The sequence below is a fragment of the Capricornis sumatraensis genome, chromosome 12 (genome assembly GCF_032405125.1).
Source record: "Capricornis sumatraensis isolate serow.1 chromosome 12, serow.2, whole genome shotgun sequence".
NCBI lineage: Eukaryota > Metazoa > Chordata > Mammalia > Artiodactyla > Bovidae > Capricornis > Capricornis sumatraensis.
Window position 1 is genome coordinate 57,290,696 of NC_091080.1, and position 22,433 is coordinate 57,313,128.

Genomic DNA, 22,433 nt, shown 5'->3' on the forward strand with positions numbered 1-22,433 from the left:
TGAATAAAGATTGTGGCCATGAAATTAAAAGATGCTTGCTCTTTGGAAGAAAAGCTATGACAAACCTAGACAGCATGTTCAAAAGTAGAGACATCATTTTGCCAACAAAGGTCTGTATAGTCAAAGCTGGGGTTGTTCCAGTAATCATGTACAGATATGAGAGTTGGACCATAAAGAAGGCCAAGTGCCGAAGAATTGATGTTTTCGAATTGTGCTACTGGAAAAGACTCTTGTAAGTCCCTTCAACTACTGGAGCAATTTGGCCACATGATGCAGAGAGCCAGCTCATTGGAAAAGACTCCAAGACTGGGAAAGATTGAAGTCAAAAGGTCAAGGGGGTGGCAAAAGATGAGATGGTTAGGTAGCATCACCAACTCAATGGACATGAATTTGAGCAAATTCCAGGAGATAGAGCAAACTCAAGGAGCCTGGCATGCTGCAGTCTATGGATTTGCAAAGAGTTGGACACAATTTAATGACTGAACAACAACTGTTTAAGAGAATATAAGGTGGTCAGGGAGGGAGCATGAGATCAAGGGCTTTTACCTTCCTGAGTTGGAGAGTATCCAGCCTAACTAGTGATAGGAAGGAGCCAAACAGAGGGAGACACTGAAAGTTCAAAAGAGGATGATCAATTGAGCAAAAGTGCTGGGAAAGGAAGAGATCCAGGATGAAATGATGGGATTTAACTTTAGATAGGAGGGGGCACCTTTTCCATTTTGAAAAGGAGAAATAAAAATTATGTTAAAAGTAACTTAGTAGGTTTAGTGGCAAGAAGTTAGGAAGTTCCCATTTAATGGCGGTTTTCTAATGGCAAGACAGGTGATAGGATCAGAATTTGGTTTTTTATTTTATTTATTTTTGACGGTGCTGGGTCTTCTTTCCTGCATGCAGACTTTCTCTAGTTGCAATGAGCAGGGGCTTTTCTTCATTGTGGTATGCAGGCTTCTCATTGTGGTGGCTTCTCTTGTTGCAGAGTACAGGCTCTGGGTAAACGGGCTTCAGTAGCTGCAGCTTGGAGGCTCGCTAGTTGTGGCACACGTGCTTTAGTTGTTCCACAACATGTGGAATCTTCCCAGGCCAGGGGTCAGACCTGTGTCCCCTGCATTACCAGGCAGATTCCTATCCACTGTACTACCAGGGAAGTCCCTGTTGATTTTTTTTTAGCCATACCAAGCAGTGGTATGTGGGATCTTAGTTCCCCAAACAGGGATCAAACCCTTTCCCCCTGTAGTACAAGCACAGAGTCTTAATCACCAGACCACCATGGAAGTCCTAGGATCAGAATTTTGAGAAAAATACAAGTTTTAAATAGCTGTATAATAAATGAGTGATGTGTATTACAGACATAACAAATAATTGCCAAGGTGAGATGTCATATGTTCTTTGTGGTACCATTCTGTGTAATTTTTCTCGAGCAGCTTACACTCAGCATGCTAGGTGCAAACATGGAGAAGGTAGGCAGTTGGTCTGATCCAGAATTACAAATGTATATGTCCAGCTCTCGTTAACTTGTAAGGCTGGAATTACCTTTATATTCTTTACGTCACATATTTTGAAATACTGTGGAAAAATATAGCAATCGAACAGACAAGATAGCTCTGCTACTTAGTAACTGTGGATTCTTAAGACAATAATTTAACCCCTCTAAACTCAGAATTGTATGAGAATTAAACAGTGTAGTACTCTTCTGACATATGACAGTAATTCAGTAAATGTAGGTCCTTTCCCTCTTTTCCTTCCTTTTCAAGAATCAATTCAGATGTTTATTCTTTGAAGCCCTTCATAACTCAGTAAAGAAAAACTTAAGTTTTTTAAAATCTCTTTCCCACAACTCTAGAAATATTTGTATTAATATTCCTACCACTATATATCATCGGAGAAGGCAATGGCACCCCACTCCAGTACTCTTGCCTGGAAAATCCCATGGATGGAGGAGCCTGGTGGGCTGCAGTCCATGGGGTCGCTAAGAGTCAGACACGACTGAGTGACTTCACTTTCACTTTTCACTTTCATGCGTTGGAGAAGGAAATGGCAACCCACTCTAGTGTTCTTGCCTGGAGAATCCCAGGGACGGGGGAGCCTGGTGGGCTGCCGTCTATGGGGTCGCACAGAGTCGGACACGACTGAAGCAACTTAGCAGCAGCATATATCATAATTACACATGTGTCTTGCCAATGAAGCACCTAGTTTTTCTTTGTGTATTAGCCTTTAGCACAGTAGTTAGCACGTAGTAAGTATTCAGTTGGGCTTCCCAGATTCAGTGGCTCAGTGGTAAAGAATCTTCCTGCCAGTGCAGAAGATATGGGTTCAGTCCCTGGGTGGAGAAGATCCCCTGGAGGAGGAAATGGCCACCCATCCCAGTATTCTTGCCTGGAGAATTCCATGGACAGGGGAGCCTGGTGGGCTGTAGTGCATGGGGTCGCAAAGAGTCAGGCACGACTGCGCAACTGAACATACACACACTCATGTCCAAGTATTCAATTAAATGTTTGTTAAACTGTAATCTTTTTCAGTCTTCAATAATAATTTCACTGAGTGAGTGTGAGTGAAAGTCACTCGGTCATGTCCAACTCTTTGCAACCCCATGGACTATAGTCCATGGAATTCTCCAGGCCAGAATACTGGAGTGGGTAGCCTTTCCCTTCTCCAGGAATAATTTCACTAGAAGCTGTCAAATTGAGGGCTTTAGAAACCAACCTTTACTATATTCACGTGCTCCCCCCTCATGCATATATATTTGTGGAATATAATACATCTGTTTCTAAAACCTGAACTTCAGACTTCCCTGGTGGGCCAGTGGTTAGGAATATGGCTGTCAGGACGGAGGATGTGGGTTCAAAGATGCGTGGTGTGTTAAGATTCCATGTACCGTGGAGCGGCTGGGCCCTTGTGCCACAACTGCTGAGCCCAGATGCCCTAAGGCTTGTGCTCCACAGCATGAGAAGCCTACCCACCACCACGAGAGAGGAGCCCCCGTGAGCCACACCTAGAGAAAGCCCACCAGCACCAATGAAGACCAAGCACAGCCAAAAATAAATAAAATTCAAAAAATAAAACGAGCTTCTTCTACCCTTTCACCCAGTGCTTCTGTCAATAATCTCTCTCAAGGTCCACAAGCATTTCAGTTAGTATTTAACCAGAACTTAACCAACCACTTCTTAGTAAGTGCCTAGAATGTGCAAGGCCTCACACTTGCCTGAATGTTGGCCTGACTCCCACGGTTCCAGATAACTTGCCTCTTACTGTGATGTGTGTCACTTAAAAAAAAAAAAACCCTGCAGTTAGCCAGGTTTCTGCAAAATGAAGTCACAGTATAATTATCATTCTTTTATGGTATGTTTATGTTCCAGGACTAACTCCTATGTTCTTTGTGATTTCTCGGAAAGTTTCAGGGACGTTTCGGCATCACAAGTGCCCCTGAGGCAATCCACTTCATAAAGGGCTCAAACAAATTACATATTTCTATATGTGTGTCATTCTTTTTGGTTCATACTTAACTATTTTGAAATTTCCTTAAGAATACCTTTTTACATGTTTTTCTTAGACACCTATGTAGTTAAATTTTACAGTCAGAACAGTCATCATGACTTAAAAAAAATACTGTGTGGGTAAGTTAATTTTTCTTTAAATGAAGATGTAATTATTTCTCAGATTGATACACTTCTCATCGTAGTGTGCTCTTCAAGTTCAAATTTGTTTTTGATTTCCTAGATGTAAAAGAGTGTTTTAAACGTAATTATTGTAGTGGAAAGCTAAAACATATATAGTATAAGTCATATTTTCCCTATAAAATTTGAGAATGCTTATTTTTTCCACACAAGGGTATGTCAATTAAAGTCTGAGGAAATACAGAGAGTAAAGTATTGCAAAAAATACTCATTTTGCAAGTGTTGGATTTAAATAGACTTGAAGTATGACTAAACTAAACCTACTATGTAAAAGTGTAATAATATAACTTCTTCCTACCAAAATATTTTAATTGTTTTCAGCCCAATTATGTTATAACTAAAATATCCAAAGAGCCCTGTGATGGCCTTATACCCACTTGACAGAAGCAGCAACTGAATGTTTCCTCTCCTCAATTTTGAATTGCCTAAAGACACACAGTTTTTGTTTAAGGTTATACTCTGTAGACCTCCATGTTTATGTGGACTTGCACTAAACTTAACAGAACTAGGTCAGATTATTTTGATTTTCATAAGTACCTTGGCTTCTTTTTTAATCTTTTCATCATCAGGTTTAAAATTACAAATACCCCTGTTGTGTCCTGCAGGTAAAATTCTGTCTTGGGTGAAACATTCTATCTCATCATAGAAATACCTTATTTGTGTACATATGCCCTTTTAACAGTTTTTGCATCATACTTTCACATCTATTATGTATCACATAGACCTTTCATTTTCTCATTTTAGGTTTGTTTTGTTTTGTTTTTTTTAAAGAATGAAATGTGTATTTTCCCACTACATTTTAGAAGTTTGGTATGTTTCCTTTTAAATAGTAAGTACACTTCTCTGACCTTTTTTTATCAGTAAGGAACAAGTGAATGACCTCTTGCTATCATTTCTAACCCTGTGTTTTTATGACTCTTAGGCTAGCAGCTGTTTATAACAAACTAAACAATTCTTGGGTATAAGGACACGCACAAAACAAACTGCAAAGCTATTAAAATAAGTCTCTGGAAATATGTGTTGGCCAGGAGAGAATATTAACAGTGAAATGAGATGATTATGGTCTTCTTTGGCAGTATTTTAATTTAAACTTAGGACATCTGTATCCTGTATCAAGTCGCTGACACTGAAGGAAGACTGGGAATATAACATGGAGAAGTTCGGGCACTAGAGTGAGTCACACTCCAGACACCGAAGAGTCTCAAAGAGCCTGGAGTCTGAAATTAATGATGGAAATCAACAAGAATTTACATCAAAACCTACCAGATTATACTGAAATAATAAAAGCCAGAAAGACAACAGCTAGATGAATACTGGTACAGAAGGAAAAGCCAGGTACAAGACGACATGTATACCAGAGGCAAGGCCGTTAAAAGTCCAAGGTGAAATTTGGTAATCAGATCAATGAAGGGATCTGCACAAACCAATCAGAACAGAATTGAGGTTCCCACACTTCTGTTTTCAGTCATCAGTAGCAGTAGCCTACTTCAGTGTCTAATAATGCTAGCTTCCTCTACCTGCCTCACTGTTGAGGATGACCTTAAGATTATATCCAAGTTCAGGAAAGAATGTTGTTAGTGATTAGTTATGTCCCCTAGGCTATGACAGCACAATTGTGTCTCATTTACTAAATCCTTGAGCTCTCACTAAGCTTTCCATGGTAGATAGAGTATGACTCCAAAAATATTTATCATCTGAAATGCATTAGAATAAGGAGTAGATAAGCCTTATTCTTCTCTGTTCTGGCCAGGACTTCATTCTGTTCTAGACTTAAAACTTTGAATACTTACCAGGAGGTAATCAGAGGAAAAGAATCAAGATGATAAAAGAATTCCATTCAGCCAAGAGAGATTAATGGATTTGGGGGTGTTTAGAGAAGAAAACTGAAGCTCCAATACTTTGGCCACCTGATGTGAAGAGCCACCTTATGGGAAAAGACCCTGATCCTGGGAAAGTTTGAGGGCAGGAGAAGGGGAAGACAGATGGGCAGATGGACAGATGGTTGGATGGGCATCACTGACTCAATGGATATGAGTTTGAGCAAACTCCAGGAGATAATGAAGGACAGGGAAGCCTGGCCGTGCTGCAGTCCATGGGACCACAAAAAGTCGGTCAGGAACAACAACAGGGTAGAAAAGATTTAGAGAGATACAAAAAATTCGAAGTAGGCATGTGAAAGAGGCAGAAATAGACTTGTGATACATCTCTCCAAAGGCTGGAATTAAAACCTAAGGGTAGACATTATATGGAGACATGTTTGGTTTGCTTTGTGTGGTTGCTATTGGTGCTTTGTTTTGTTTTGTATAGAGGTTAAATAACCTGAAGGTCCCTTCCAAACCTGAAATTATGACTGTCAGAGGCCTTGATAGAGAGCATCTGCATTATTGTGTAAATAATGAATTCATTTGAATTCTAATTTGAATTGCTTTGAATTCATTTGAATCCTGATTTCATTTCTTAATAGCTAATGAATTTGGCTGTATTTCTTAAAATCTTCTAAACCTCAGTTTGTCTTGAAAATTGCAGTAATATCTACCTCTTGGTATTTAACAGAGGATTAAATTTTTTTTTTTCTATTTATTGGGTGTGTGCTGGATCTTAGTTGCAGCACATGGGTTCTTTGATCTTTGTTTGGTATGCAGGATCTTTACTGGCAGCAGTGAGCTTTAGTTGCAGCATGCAAGATCTAGTTCCCTGACCAGGGATCAAACCCAGGCCCCCTGAATTGGGAACATAGAGTCTTACCCACTGACTACCAGGGAAATCCTGAAGATTAGATTTTTGTATAAAATACATAGTGCAAAGCCTGGAACATAGTAAATGCTACATGAATATTAATTTGCCAGACAAAAATCTGTTTTGTCTATTCTTTAGAGTGTAGTGGTATTTGCATTCAAGGTATACTTTACCTTCTTAAAAAATTATATATTGAGTGAATTGAGAGAGTAGCATTGACATATATACAGTACCATGTGTAAAATGGATAGCTTGTGGGAAGCTGCTATGTACCAGAGGGAGCTCAGCTCCGTGCTCTATGAAGACTTAGAGGAGTGGGATGGGGGGCAGGGTGGGAGGGAGGCTCAAGAGGGAGGGGATATATATGCATACTTACATACACACTGATTCACATTATACAGCAGAAGCTAACACAACATTGTAAAACAATTATACTCCAATAATAATAAACTTTTTAAATCATACATTGAGATGTGCTAAAAATTGGCTTTGATAATGATTTTAAATTATCTTTGGACACTTAGAGTATCAATAGATAACTTTATAATAATTTTGCATTTTCTTTTAAACTATTTTGTTAGATGTGATAATGATATATTTTTTTTAAATCCTTATCTGATAAAAATCTCTACTGAAATATTTACAAGTGAAATGATCTGAGGTCTGAAATCTGCTTTCAAATATTTCAAAATAACTGGAAAGGAAGTAGATAAAAACAATGTTGACAGAACATTATGGCAGTTCCTCAGGTGATTAAACATGGAGTTACCATATGGCCCAGCAATTCCACAACTGGTTTTTTACTCGAGAAATGAAAACATGTCTACACAGAAACTTGTACATGAATGTTAGATGTTAACAGCATTATTCACAGCAACCAAAATGTGTAAACAACCCAAATGTCCACCAGCTGATGAATGGATTAAACAAAATGTGGGATAGCTGTACAATGAAATATTACTCAGTCATAAAAATAAATGAATTACTAGTAGATATATAACATCATGCACCTTGAAAACACCATGCTAAGTGAAAGAAGCTGGTCACAATGGATACACAAGTTCCATTCATTTGGAATGCCTTGAACAAAGAAATCCGCCAAAATAGAAAGTCAATTAGTGGTTGCTTGTGGCTGGTAAATTGAGGGCAGGGTGAGATAGTGGAGTGATTCCTAAAGGACTCAGGTTTCCTTCTGAGGTGATGAAAAAAATTTTTTTTTCATTTTATACTTTAAATGGATGACTATTATTGGCATGTGAATTATATCTCAATAAAGCTGTTTTTAAGAAAAAACTATTTATTGCCAAAATGTTGATAATGGTTAAAGTTGAGCAGTAGAAAATGGGGACTAAAAGTTTCCAAAATAAAATGTTTAAATGCTCTTTCAGATGTAGTTTAAACCTCCAATATAGGTATGTACTTGGTTTAGAACAGTTCAGTTCAGTTCAGTTCAGTCGCCCAGTGATGTCCGACTCTTTGCCACCCAATGGACTGCAGCACGCCAGGCTACCTTATCCATTATCAACTCCCAGAGTTTACTCAGACTCATGTCCATTGAGTCAGTGATGCCATCCAACCATCTCATCCTCTGTCCTCCCCTTCACTCCTGCCCTCAATCTTTCCCAGCATCAGAATCTTTTCAGCTGAGTCAGTTCTTTGTATCAGTGGCCAAAGTGTTGGAGTTTCATCTTCAACATCAGTCCTTGCAATGAATATTCAGGACTGATTTCCTTTAAGATGGACTGGTTGGATCTCCTTGCAGTCCAAGGGACTCAAGACTCTTCTCCAACACCACAGTTCAAAAGCATCAGTTCTTCAGCGCTCAGCTTTCTTTTTAGTCCTACTGTCACATCCATGACTACTGGAAAAACCATAGCCTTGACTAAACGGACTTTGTTGGCAAAGTAATGTCTCTGCTTTTCAATATGCTGTCAGGGTTGGTCATAACTTTTCTTCCAAGGAGCAAGTGTCTTTTAATTTCATGGCTGCAGTCACCATCTGCAGTGATTTTGGAGCCCAAAAAATAAAGACTGACACTGTTTCCACTGTTTCCCCATCTATTTGCCATGAAGTGATGGGACCAGATGCCATAATCTTGGTCTTCTGAATATTGAGTTTTAAGCCAGCTTTTTCACTGTCCTCTTTCACTTTCATCAAGAGGCTCTTTAGTTCTTCACTTTCTGCCATAAGGGTGGTATCATCTGCATATCTAAGGTTATTGATATTTCTCCCAGCAATCTTGATTCCAGCTTGTGCTTCCTCCAACCAGTGTTTGTCATAATGTGTTATGCATATAAGTTAAATAAGCAGAGTGACAATATACAGCCTTGACATATTCCTTTCCCGATTTGGAACCAGTCTGTTGTTCCATGTCCAGTTCTAACTTGCCTCCTGACCTTCATACAGGTTTCTTAAGAGGCAGGTCTGGTGATCTGGTATTCCCATCTCTTTCAGAATTTTCCACAGTTTATTGTGATCCACACAGTCAAAGCTTTGGCATAGTCAATAAAACAGAAATAAATATTTTTCTGGAATTCTCTTGCTTTTTCGATGATCCAGTGGATGTTGGCAATTTGATCTCTGATTCCTCTGCCTTTTCTAAAACCAGCTTGAATATCAGGAAGTTCACAGTTCATGTATTGCTGAAGCCTGGCTTGGAGAACTTTGAGCATTACTTTCCTAGCATGTGAGATGAGTGCAATTGTGCAGTAGTTTGAGCATTCTTTGGTATTCCCTTTCTTTGGGATGGAATGAAAACTGACCAATCCTGTGGCCATTGCTGAGTTTTCCAAATTTGCTGGCATATTGAGTGCAGCACTTTCACAGCATCAACTTTTAGGATTTGAAATAGCTCAAGTGGAATTCCATCACCTCCACTAGCTTTGTTCATAGTGATGCTTCCTAAGGCCGAGGTTTTCTGGCTCTAGGTGAGTGATCACGACATCGTGATTATCTGGGTCATGAAGATCTTTTTTGTATAGTTCTTCTGTGTATTCTTGCCACCTCTTCTTAATATCTTCTGCTTCTTTTAGGTCCATACCATTTCTGTCCTTTTTTGTGCCCATCTTTGCATGAAATATTCCTTTGGTATCTCTAATTTTCTTGAAGAGCTCTCTAGTCTTTCCCATTCTATTGTTTTCCTCTATTTATTTGCAATGATCACTGAGGAATGCTTTCTTATCTCTCTTTGCTATTCTTTGGAACTCTGCATTCAAATGGATATATCTTTCCTTTTCTCCTTTGCTTTTCACTTCTTTTCACAGCTATTTGTCAGACCTCCTCAGACAGCCATTTTGCTTTTTTGCATTTCTTCTCCATGGGGATGGTCTTGATCCCTGTCTCCTGTACAGTGTCATGAGACTCCGTCCATAGTTCATCAGGCACTTTGTCCATCAGATCTAGTCCCTTAAATCTTTTTCTCACTTCCACTGTATAATTGTAAGGGATTTGATTTAGGTCATACCTGAATGGTCGAGTGGTTTTGCCTACTTTCTTCAATTTCAGTCTGAATTTGGCTATAAGGAGTTCATGATCTGAGCCACAGTCAGCTCCCGGTCTTATTTTTGCTGACTGCAGAGAGCTTCTCCATCTTTGGCTGCAAAGAATATAATCAATATGATTTCGGTATTGACCATCTGGTGATGTCCATGTGTAGAGTGTTCTCTTGTGCTGTTGGAAGAGGGTGTTTGCTATGACCAGTGTGCTCTCTTGGCGAAATTCTATTAGCCTTTGCCCTGCTTCATTCTGTACTCCAAGGCCAAATTTGCCTGTTACTCCAGGTGTTTCTTGACTTCCTACTTTTTGCATGTCAGTCCCCTATAACGAAAAGACATCTTTTTTGGGTGTTAGTTCTAAAAGGTCTTGTAGGTCTTCACAGAACTGTTCAACTTCAGCTTCTTCAGCATTACTGGTCGGGGCATAGACTTGGATTACCATGATATTGAATTGTTTGCCTTGGAAACGAATAGAGATCATTCTGTCATTTCTGAGTTTGCATCCATGTACTTACTGCATTTCAGACTGTCTGTTTTGGTTTAAAACCAGGTTGGTTTTTACCTCGGGTTAGCTCAGGTAAGAAGGATGCACAGAATGCTGACTTGACTGCCAGATACATTGTTATTCGTCTAAAGAGCACTTCAGTGTAACCTCCAGTGGAGCACATGTTTGCATTATACTTCTTAGAGCTATTTTCATCAAGAAATGCCATCTATGTGTCCCCTTGCCAACATCTTTGCAGAGTTTACAACTTTCAGCCATTTATTGGCATCAACTGTGCAATACTCTTAAGCAGCTGCTCTGCAGTGGAGCTCTTTTAATATGCCACCCTCTATGCAAATAGTTTATACTAAATGACCAGGATATGTGCATTCACATTCAAGAGAGTAGTTTATCTCTTTTATAGAGTGTTTGTACAGTCATCATCTTCAACATCATCATCATCTGGAAGCTTCATAAGAATGTCCTTAACTCTTCCACTTTGAGGAATAGAGTACTGCAATGTGGTTTTTATTGTTTTGTTTTAGTTTTATTTTATCTTAAGTTACAATCATATAATTGGATGCAGTTCTACATTTGTTCATTTTAATGAATGGTTCCTTCATTCCTGAAGTTATGGTAATTTTCTTATGTATTTGATATACTAGAATTATAAGATATATCCTATTAGGTTTTTGTAGATCACTAGAAAACGTATCAGAACTAATCAATATTATTATCAGTCAGACTATTATAGAAGAACATTTAAAGGTCTCAAACAAGTGGTATAAGGAAAAGAGAATTGAGGCATGGTACTTTTGCTGTACTTGAATTTTAAAATGAATGAGTAATGAATCTATGATTTTTTAAAAGCAGAAATTAAAAGAAATATTTTGACAAATGACTTTCTAAATTAATGGAACATTTGCCAGGAATTGACTAGGACTGCCAAAATGAAGGGTCCCTGAATAAGATATTCTACATTTTGTAATTTTGGATAAGAGAGCCTGCTTTCCATCTGAGGACCCTAGAGTGAAACCTGCTTGACAGATTTTCTTGTCCACATATCCAGCTATCTCATTCAGACGAATGGCCCATAGCAGCAAAAAGAAAACATTTAGTCTGTTTCTTCATGCATAAATTGGGACACACAACCAAAGGCTGTCAGAAACTGGAAGAAAATTAATAGCACAAGAGAAAAAAAAAAAGGCACAATAAACAGAGGGACTGACTTCTCCAGAGAAAACAAAAAAATTCTATGACAGAAAAGAACTTGCAAGGTTTTGTAGTTAGTTTCTTCAGAAAGATTTGAGAAATTAGTATTTATAGAAAATAAGCAGTGTATGGAAAAAGTTTCTGGTGTTTTCAAAAACTGCTGAAATCAAAATCATGAAGTTACTGTAAGTAAGTTAAAATGCCAGTAGAAGGATGTCAGGAAAAGTGAACAAACTCTCCTAAAACTTTGAAAAAGGTAAAAAGACAGAAATTTACCAGGAAAAGGTAAACAATATTGACAGTTCTGAGAGAAAGAAAATACAAAGAAATCAGCATTAGCTTGGCATCATAGTTCCCAGAAATTTGACTTTAGAAAACAGAGAAGTAATACCAGCAGAGTTCTGAGGACGAGTACTTTACCAGAGTACCCCCTCATGAAATTACTAGATTGTTTGCCATCAAATGACAAAAAGAGAGAGAGACGAGAAATAATGGAACATGCCAAGATGTGCAATAAAAGGAAATTTCAGAGTAACAACTTTGCATCAGTCTTAAGATCAGTCAGTACAAAATTGATTCCAGCAAACAGTATGATTAAGAAGCTAGATAATCTTAGGTAATGTGGAAAAAAAGGCATTTCCATCAATGAGGAGAAAATAGGCAGAAACTCTTTAAGAAGAAGGGGAGCGATCACTGTAAGAAAGTCAAGGTTGCTAATCTAAAATGGATAACCAACGAAGACCTACTGTATAGCACATGGAACTCTGCTCAGTGTTGTGTGGCAGCCTGGATGGGAGGGGTGTTTGGGGGGAGATGGATGCATGTATATGTATGGCGGCTGAGTCCCTTCACTTTCACCTGAAACTATTACAACACTGTTTGTTAATTACCTATGTGTGTGTGCTAAGTCGCCTCAGTCGTGTCGTACTCTTTGCGACCCTATGGGCTGCAGCCTGCCAGGCTTCCCTGTCCTTCACAATCTCCCAGAGTTGGGTCAAACTCATATCCATTGAGTTGGTGATACCCTTAGACTCAGGAAAACTGCCCACCCTCACAATGGAAGAAATGCAAAATAAACATACCCAAACACATATGAGACTGGCAAAGATCCAAAAAGGTGAGACAAGCATACACTTGATCAGTTTGGAAGCTGAAGCTTATTGAATCAGAGTAGATTTCCTAAGTTTACACAGTTAATAATCCTGTCCAGAGTAGGGGAGTCTTTGACTTCTAACTGAATACTGACATATTTCCACTACCTGTGCCTGGCTTTCTGTGTGCTCAGTCTCCAGTGGTGGTGTCAATACTATTTGACGTTAAGTGGAATTTTCTTTGTTCAGATTTACCATAGATATAAAAGAGATCATCTGTATGAAAACATAATAAAACTGCATCTTATTTTGGTGTCCATTGTAGCTGTGTATTATCCTAATAGGAATTTTGCAGAATTCTGTTGTTTTTTCAGTGTTCTTTACTTAGATTTCAGAAGCTGTGCTAACATTTAATGTTAGCACTATCAGATGAACAGCAGTAGTACTGTGACAGCACCCTCCGTTGGGGTCATCCTAGTCTAAAAGTAAAAACCTGTGAATTTCCCTTCTGTCTCCTGACCAGCATCAGAAGTGATCTGTTATCTGTAACTGTTCCTATATGAGCAGCAGGTGAGGCCAAAGAGAAACAAAAGCATGACTTCCTCTTGGACTCTCAGGAGCCAAAGCCCTCTGCCTGGTACCCCCTCATCCCCTTTGTTTTCTCCCGCCTTATCCTCACCGTCTCCCCCTTCCCTCCCCTCAGAAGGTATGATTCCCTGGACCCTATTTATCTGTAGAATAGTGTTAGGTTGTATTGGAGGAAATTTTTTTCTTAATATTTTATCTCCATGCCAAGGTATAAAAGATGTGACTAGTAAAAAGGTTCTTTCAGATAAAAAATGTTCCTTTGATAGGCTGAGAGACCATTATCTCCCCTCTCACTTCTATTTACCGCGTGGTGACTAGAACAGGAGCTGAAATCTACCGTAACAGCAGACATGTTTTACATTAAATCAGTGGTACACACACCACCATAGGGAAGCATACGAATGAAGTAGCATAGTCTCAAAAGCAATGAGTCCCCAAAAGGCTCAAATATCAGGGACTTCCCTGATGGTACAGTGGTTAAGAATCCGCCTTGCAATGCAGGGGACAAGGGATCAATCCTTGGTCAGGGAACTAAGATCTCACATGCTGCAGAGCAACTAAGACAGGACACAGCCAAATAAATAATTTTTTAAATAGTATGTCAGACTGGCAGTTTCTGAAGGTAGACACGTCCTCATGTGCATTGGCCAAGCCAGCCCCGTTCCTGCAGAAAAGAGAGGATTCTGGCATCGTTTCTTCTAGCTCCTCTCTTGGCCCTGTGAGTTATTAAGGCTTTGTGGCTTAAACTCAACAGCTCTGTTTTAAAATACCCACTCAAGCTAGATGGTTCTAAATAGAACTAATGACAGCCAGAAAAAAAAAAGGCCTGTAGGAACTTGCTCTGACACAGAGCTGATGTCTATAAACAGATTAGTAGAAGGAAGCAGAACATTTTCTATCGCTGTAACTTTTGTGTCTTGGCACGAAGATGAAATAAAATCATAGGAGAAAATTACCTCCAACAAAGCCTACCACTGTTCTACAGAGAATAAGGTAAAGAAAAGTTTAGTCTGCCCTCTCTCCATATACTTGTGTTTGATCAAATCAATTTATTAATGAAGCATAAACATCCACTAGTTAGTGTGTGGTGCTAAAGGTGTGACTATGGGGAAAAGAAACAACAAAATAGATGTAGAAGAGAGAATGAGGAAAATTTTTGATCTGGGTTTTTCAAGTTCAGCTTAATTAATCCTTAGTTCAAACAATGACTGATAGACCTACTCAGGTTTTGTTTGTAGAAGAGTGAGTATTATGTTTTGTTGTGTCTTTACTGAAGTATAGTCGGTTTACGATGTTTCAGGTGTAGAGCAGAGTGATTCTGATTCCCTGTGCTATACAAGTTGGTTCTTGATGTTGATCTGGTTTATATATAGCAGTCTGTATCTGTTAATCCCAAATTCCTGATTTATCCCTCCCCCCACTTTCCCTTTTGGTAACCATAAATTTCTTTTCTGTCTTTTAGTCCGGGAATAACATAGTTAAAGAAATCCTGAAGCTATATTAAACTTATTGTTTGAGCTGCTGATTAATAGACAAGAAAAAAATTTTCAGACTTTTTCCCTTGCATCTTCATGCAAGATTTCAAAAAAGGCTGGTAGGATAGTTTAAGAGGTAGAAGAGAAAAAGTCAAGTGCCTAAATAATCTGTTTATCAAGTATGTGTAGAAAAGCTACAGGGGGACGTAGCTATGCCCATGACTCCCAAATCTGTTAAAATCACCTGGGGATCTTTAAAAATTTCCGAGCAAAGGCTACACCCCGGTTCAATTATCTCTCAATCTCTGAGAGTGAAACACAGGCATCAGGGTCTTTTTTTTTTAAGCTCAACAGGTGATTCCAATGTGCTGAAAAATTTGGGAAACACTAGACTATGGAATTGGAGAAGGCAATGGCAACCCACTCCAGTACTCTTGCCTGGCAAATCCCATGGACGGAGGAGCCTGGTAGGCTGTAGTCCATGGGGTCGCTAGGAGTCGGACACGACTGAGCGACTTGATTTTCACTTTTCACTTTGATGCATTGGAGAAGGCAATGGCAACCCACTCCAGTGTTCTTGCCTGGAGAATCCCAGGGATAGGGGAGCCTGGTGGGCTGCCGTCTCTGAGGTCGCACAGAGTCGGGCATGACTGAAGCGACGTAGCAGCAGCAGCAGGCTATGGAAAATATTTTTTTTGAAGTACAGTTGATTTATAATACTGTGTTTGTTCCAGTTGTACAGCAAAGTGATCCAGTTATACATGTATATTTTTTCAGAGTATTTTCCATCATAGGTTGTTATAAGATATTGAATATAGTTCTCTGTGCTATACAGTAAGTCCTTGTTACTGATCTCCTTTATGTATAACAGGATAATACTATTGTTGTGTCTCTTAACCCCATACTCCCTATTTCTCCCTCCCCCTCTTTCCCCTTTGGAATGATGTATTTATCTTTTAACAGTATTAACAACTATGAGATTTTTGTGCATCATTATTGAACATTAATATGTAGTTATTTTCACAACTTTCCTCATTTATGTAATGTATTGTTTCAATGTTTTTTCTACTTCAAGAATAAAAATAAATGTTTTAACATCAATATCATGAGTTCTGCTTGCTAAAATCATACTTGCCTTCCTCTTCTATTTTCATGTATCAACAGGAATTGGCAGCAATGAAACAGATTATCACTCACATGCGTAGTAAGCGTTCTGAGGACAACTTACTTTTCACTAAAATGGAATCCAAAAATGTGACAGAAAATCAGAAATCAAAGACTTTGAATGTGCCTAAAGAACCTGAAGACAATGTATTTATACCCAAACCAACACTGTTTGTAAGTACAACAAAAATTAATTTAGAATGTTAGTCTTTAGTTTTCACTAAATACATTTGACTTAAATATCCTTCCTCTCACTCATATTGGTTTCAGACTAACTGTAATCATTTTACGAAAGGGCCTTGAAAGATCTGTATTAGTCCCTTTTCTAGTTAGCATATTGAACTTGCCCAGTAATTAGCATTAATAGAGCACCTTCCATTCTCCAGGGACAAATTTTAAACGAATCAGAAACTCTTGATTTGACTGGTTTATAGCATGATCTCTCAGTTTTCATTAGGATGTAGCTGAGATCATACCTCTTTTGAAAGATTTTCTCTTGTATATAAAAGAAAGTTTATTATAGATAAAAGAGAAAATGCAGATAAGCAAAAAGAAGTTTGTTGGGGGGGGGGGTTGTTTGTTTGTTTGTTGTTTTGGCCATGCCTCTCGGTTTAAAGGATCTTAGTTCCCTGACCAGGGATTGAATTCCAGCCCTCAAGAGTGAAAGCGCTGAGTCCTAACCACTGGACAGCCAGGGAATTCCCTGTTTGCATCATTTATAAATTTACATAAGAATAAAAGGGATGTAAAATATCACCTGTCCCCTCTTATTTGTAAAATAATATATTTTGCTGTAAGGAGTTTCTTGTAAAGTATAAAACCAATCATATTAACATAAACCAAAAATCTGAAATGCATTATTAGGTAAAAATGTATGTGCACAGAAAGTAGTTAAAAAAAAAACAAGAAATTAGAAATATTTGGATTAAAAGTAGAGAAATTATGAAATATTGAAAATGATGTTTTAATAATAATGAGAATTTAACAGAATCAAACTAGGAGTAACTTTATTAAATAGTTCACTTTACTTCAACACGGTTACCCCTCCATGCCTTAATTTCTCAGAAAAGGCATGATTTTTACCATCTGAGCATAGAGACTCAAAGCCAGAAAGATTTTCTGTATGATATTCTGAGTCAGTGAGTCCTCAGAATCTTAAACTTTTTTCAACTCCCTAGATGATTATAATAATCGGTCAAGTATGGGAACTTCTGATCTAAGCTGTTTCATTATACATTCAGAACATGCTACTCAAGATCAATGAGATGTGAGAGATTGCTTGGTGATTACATAGTTCAACCTCCTTTTTCAAAAAACTGACAGAGTTACAATCTAAATGAAATAAGGGATAATTATCATAAGGATCTATGTGGCAGTAGACTGAGCTAACAGAATGGAGAAAACAGGAAATCTAGATTGACCAGCCGGGGAACAAGGCAGCCCTGTGGATTTCCAGGGCTGAGTCCATGGATCTTCTCCTCTAGTGGTACCTTGGTTTCTCGCTGTTTCTCTCTTAGTGTCTGCTCGCTCATGGTTTCCACCTCCTTATCCACTTGCTCACAGTTCCTTGTCTTGAGACGTGTTTCTCTGCATCCTTTGCCTAATCTGCTCTCTTCTAACTAGTTCTCTCTGTATTTTCCAAAGGCAAGAATTGAATCGGCACAGTTCCTCCTTATTGGGGGATGGATACCTCTTGTGGCAAGACATGTTAAGGTTATTAGCCAGCTACTGAATGGCTGCCCTTACTAATGACCGGGGATCATCTGGTACCAAAGAAAGCTGCCTAGGGCTGTTCATTCAGAAGGGCTACGGCTAGGCAGGTTCTCCTCAGAAAGTCAGCTAAGATTATGGCAGACACTATGGTGTGTCTGTTATTATAGTCTACAAGAAGAGAGCAGACTGAATATATAGATGCTAATGGGAAATGTAGCGTCAGATGAAAACCCCATGGTACAGCCAAATACCTTAAGCCTATCACACGCGCTGGTCTGCTTTTCTGACCCCTCTGTTTCAAGCAACGAACTACTCTTTCTGACCCTGACCTCCTACATGTCTGACTTTAGCTGGGTAAGTAACCTGATTCTGATATCCTGAAATCCTGACTGTCACCAGTACAAAAGTAACAGATTTCTCCAGGATGTCAACATAAGGTTTTGCAAAGAGAAAACAGTTAAGATTTTAAATATAAAGTCTTAATTGAGTAGTTTTTATTTCCTCCTTTATGCTTATCTGTATTTTCTTTTTTTCTCCAATAATCTTTTTCTTATATACTAGAGAAAATGTTTCAAAAGAGGTGTAATCTCAGCTACATCCTAATGAAAACTGAGAGCTCATGCTATAAACCAGTCAAATCAAGACTGTGTTGCTAATAATGTAGAATTTGGAATGGAAACTGACCGGGTCACCTGGGGCGAGTCACTAAAATGCCCTGAACTGGTTCTTATCTATAAAATTAGGAGCGAGATTGCATGATATAAGGCCTGGACTTCTTTTATACTAGCATCCATGATTATCTTAAAGCATCATAATTTCTACAGTTACTGAGTATTTTCAGTTTTCCATAGCAATGCTTTTCTTATGTTTTCTCTGATCTTGTTAATAGGAATTTATGGTGTTAATATTTGAAAGTAAGATCTAACCATTACATAATTTTATGGTTCTATAGCTAAAATGGAACATTTCTAATTCCAGATCCTTTGGCTGAAATTATTTGCTGTTGTTATTTTTCCCTAATATTAGATTCAATAATGGAGGGATGGATAGGTATGTGTTTATATATACACTTAAAATATGAAAATATACAGAAAGCCCCTGTTAAATGGGCAGTAGGGTAAAGGTGGATTCCCTGGTGGTTCAGATGGTAAAGAATCACCTGCAATGCAAGAGACCCAGGTTTGATCCCTAGGTTGGGAAGATCCCCTGGAGGAGGAAAGGGCAACCCACTCCAGTATTCTTGCCTGGGAAATCCCATGAACAGAGGAGCCTGGTGGGCTACAGTCTATGGGGTCACATAGTCAAACATGACTGAGCAACTATCACTTGCACTTGCTGGGTGAACGTAGAGCTGAGTTAGAGAAGAGAGAAGGGAGGAATAAGAACTTAAGACATTTTTCTTCACATAAGTTTATAATCATAAAAATGTCCTGCAGTGTTCATGTGATATTTACATACGAAGACAACCCACAAGGTGTATTTTGTTTGTTTGTTTCTTTTTTTTTGGCTGGCTGTGTCAGGTCTTAGTTTCAGCACTCAGGATCTTTCCTGGCAGCAATAGGCTTCTCTCTAGTTGTCCTCGTAGGCTGCAGAGCAGGTGGGCTCTGCAGTTTGCAGCTCTCAGGGCCTTCGTGAGGCACCTGGGCTCAGTTGGAGGACATAGGCTTAGTTGCTCTGCTATACATGGGATCTCTGTTTCTCTGACCAGGGATGGAACCCACATCCCCTGCATTGGAAGGAAGTTCTCAACCTCTGGACCACCAGGGAAGTGTCTCCCACAAGTTGTATTCTGTAGGAAAACTCTTGACTGTTGAAATCATACATGTTGGCAGGGTTATTATTCAGGCATTTTTGATGTACCAACAAAGACTAAATTGAACCATAGAATACAAGTGCTTTGAGGATGGAAGCTGTGTTCCCATTGCCTTACATAGCACATGATCAAAGCAGATAATAAATATTTGGTAACATAGGACTTAAAAAAAAGAAAGTTATTTGCCTCCCCAATTTAGTTATCGTCTTAGCTGTTAAAACTCTAAACTCTGTGGGGAATTTTAGTGTTGAACTAAATAAAATACATGGGGTCACAAAGAGTCGGCCACGACTGAGCAACTGAACAACAAATAAACTACAAGGAAAGTGAAAGCAGCAGCTTCTAAGACCACGTGCTGCTTCTGCATCAGGCAACACCACTCAGTCTCTTTCATCCGAAACTCACAGTTTGTTCCCACCGATAATCTGCTTTCTCTTTGGTTTTTAGCTGTCCTAGCCATTTTTACCTATCCCCTTCCTAGAAGACAACAACAGCTGTTTGAATCCTCTTTGTAGTAACTCTCCTCTCCTTTCAGAGCAGCATGGAACTGTCTTTTGCTAGTTGTCTGTTCCTTTCCCAAAATACCTTTATATTCAGAATTCATATCATTGTCATTATTTTGTCAATACTTTCTTTAAATACATATTAGCAACCCCACTGTTAGTCTTGTCTCCAGGTAGATTGTGGTGGTTTGGTTGCTAAGTCATGTCCAACTCTTTGCAACCCCAGGGACTGTAGCCCACCAGGCTCCTCTATCCATGGAATTCTCCAGGCAAGAATACTGAAGTGGTAGCCATTTCCTTCTCCAGGGGAATCTTCCAGACTGAAGGATCGAACCCATGTCTCCTGCATTGCAGGCGGATTCTTTTACCACTGAGCCACCAGGGATTGTAGGCATTAAACAAAGAAAGAGCCTGAATCTCCAAATAGAGTAGGGAACATAGTAAGAATATGCAGCACAAGTACGTAATTGAAGGGTCTGAATTACAGGGAGCTCATGATAGCGTCCCCGTCTTGGCTTATACTGGTTACCTTACTGGCTAGTGTATGTTGAATGGGTAAATTACATATATATAATTCTTACAAAAATGATTATATAAACCACCTGATTCTCAAGAAGTGGTTTAGAAGGCTATGTGTAGTCATCTGAAGGCCAAACATGTTCACATAAGTTAAGCTGAACAAATGTGTGCTGACTCTATGGAGGACCTAAGCATTATAGAGCATCTGATCATGAAGAGAGTCAACTTTGGACTTCTCGGTCCAGCGCAGGGGGTGCAGGTTCGATCCCTGGTTGGGGAACTAAGATCCCACATGCCTCTTGTGTAGCTAAAAAATAAGAATAATTTTAAAGATAAAATAAAAATAAATACATTAAAAAGTTTGAAGTAAGTACTAAAAAAAAAAGTCAGCTTTAAAGATGCTTGTCCTCCAAGATCAAGGGTAAGAAAACAAATGAAAATAGTAAAAGGTGAAATTGGGTGGACTCTTTTAAAGGAAATACAAATTATTATGAAAATTAAAAAAAAAAAAAGAGAGAAAGAGATAATATGATGTTGATGGGCACCAGGAAAGAAAGCACTGAGGTTGATCTTGAAGAATGTCTAGGATTTGACAAGGACAATAAGGGTTAATGAGTAAGAAATTCTAAGAGCAGAGAGTGTAATATTCATAAAACATTTTCTAATTTGCTCCTTTTCATTATTCAAAATGAGAATATTTAATAATCTGACTTTATACCTCTCCTACTACATTCTTATGCCAGGCTTTAGGCATTTCACCACTTAATGCTTTCTCTTAGGACAAAAGAAAAATACACATCAGTAAGGTATACATAGAGTAGTCTGATTCAAAGAGGCAGGAATTATTAGAATGGTGGTTACCAGAAAGCAGGGGGAATGGGGAGTTATTGTGTCTAATGTGTGCAGAATAAGCAAAATATTTTATGGCACACCAGAGTAAATGAACTTTGCTGGTAGGTTGAAGCAGCTCCAGCCATGTCTAAAGGCTCAGGGGCCAGTTGCTCATCATACTTCTAATGCTTTCTTACACATTTGTTTGGAAGCTCTGGTTTCACTATTTCATGTTGAATCTAGATTTGTCTCATCAGAACATGCTCAGAATCAGACCTCAAGATATCTAGCTATGTCTATTTATATTTTTAAAAATAATTTCGTAATTTCAGCTCTCAGGAATAGTAATAGCAACCCCTTTCTGATGTAATGTAGCTGTGAGCTAAATTAGAAATAACGATTCATTTTAGTACACGTGGAAGTAGAGCTGTGAGGACTCCGTAATTTGGGGCAGTTTCTCATTTAATCACTTCCTTGGTAGAAAAGCTGGTCAGCTCTCCTAGACTCATTTAAGTTGAGCCCTGCCTTTGAGGACTCGTAAATATTTGTTTCTTTGATTCCTAGTTTGTATCTTTGTTTTCAAAATACAGTGATTATATCTACCAAGCATAGTATTTCTTTACTTCAAAAAAGTGGCGCTGGCTGAACATTATTAATAGATTCTTAACTTCTGGCTCTCTTTCTAGATTCCAGGAATAATCTACCAGGGGTATTGTGTCTGCATTTATCAGTCAGCATTCTTCTCAATGTTATAATCCCCAAGTTATATATTAATGTTTTAGTTGTCTGTTTCTGGATGATACAAAAGTAGCTATCTTATCAGTTATTATCTCCTGAATCACATTGAAACAGTAAATTACTTCTGGTTGGTTTCCAGTTAATCCCATCATTTGTTTTTAACCACAGCCCCCTGAGCTCTTTCCTAGATCTGGTATACAGTTTACTTCAGGGCCTGCTAACACCACTAATCATGGGAGGTTTTCACTAATTTGTACTGTTTCTTTATAAAGTTACAAATATAATTAACCTAAACCAGCTCGGAAAATTAAAGTAGTGTTTTGGCTCAGATGGTAAAGAAGAACCCCAAGCCCTGAGTTAAGATCCCCTGGAAAAGGGAATGGCCACCTACTCCAGTTTTC

The 22,433-nt window shown here is 38.6% G+C and overlaps 1 protein-coding gene across 1 annotated transcript in view; it reads left to right on the top strand.

The window, feature by feature from the left end:
- Window positions 1-22,433, top strand: part of PIBF1 (progesterone immunomodulatory binding factor 1) — a 229,162-nt gene that overhangs the window by 201,293 nt on the left and 5,436 nt on the right. Inside the window, exon 16 of the mRNA XM_068984596.1 lies at window positions 15,916-16,089. Coding sequence (XP_068840697.1) covers window positions 15,916-16,089 — 174 coding nt within the window. The remainder of the gene's footprint in view (window positions 1-15,915; window positions 16,090-22,433) is intronic.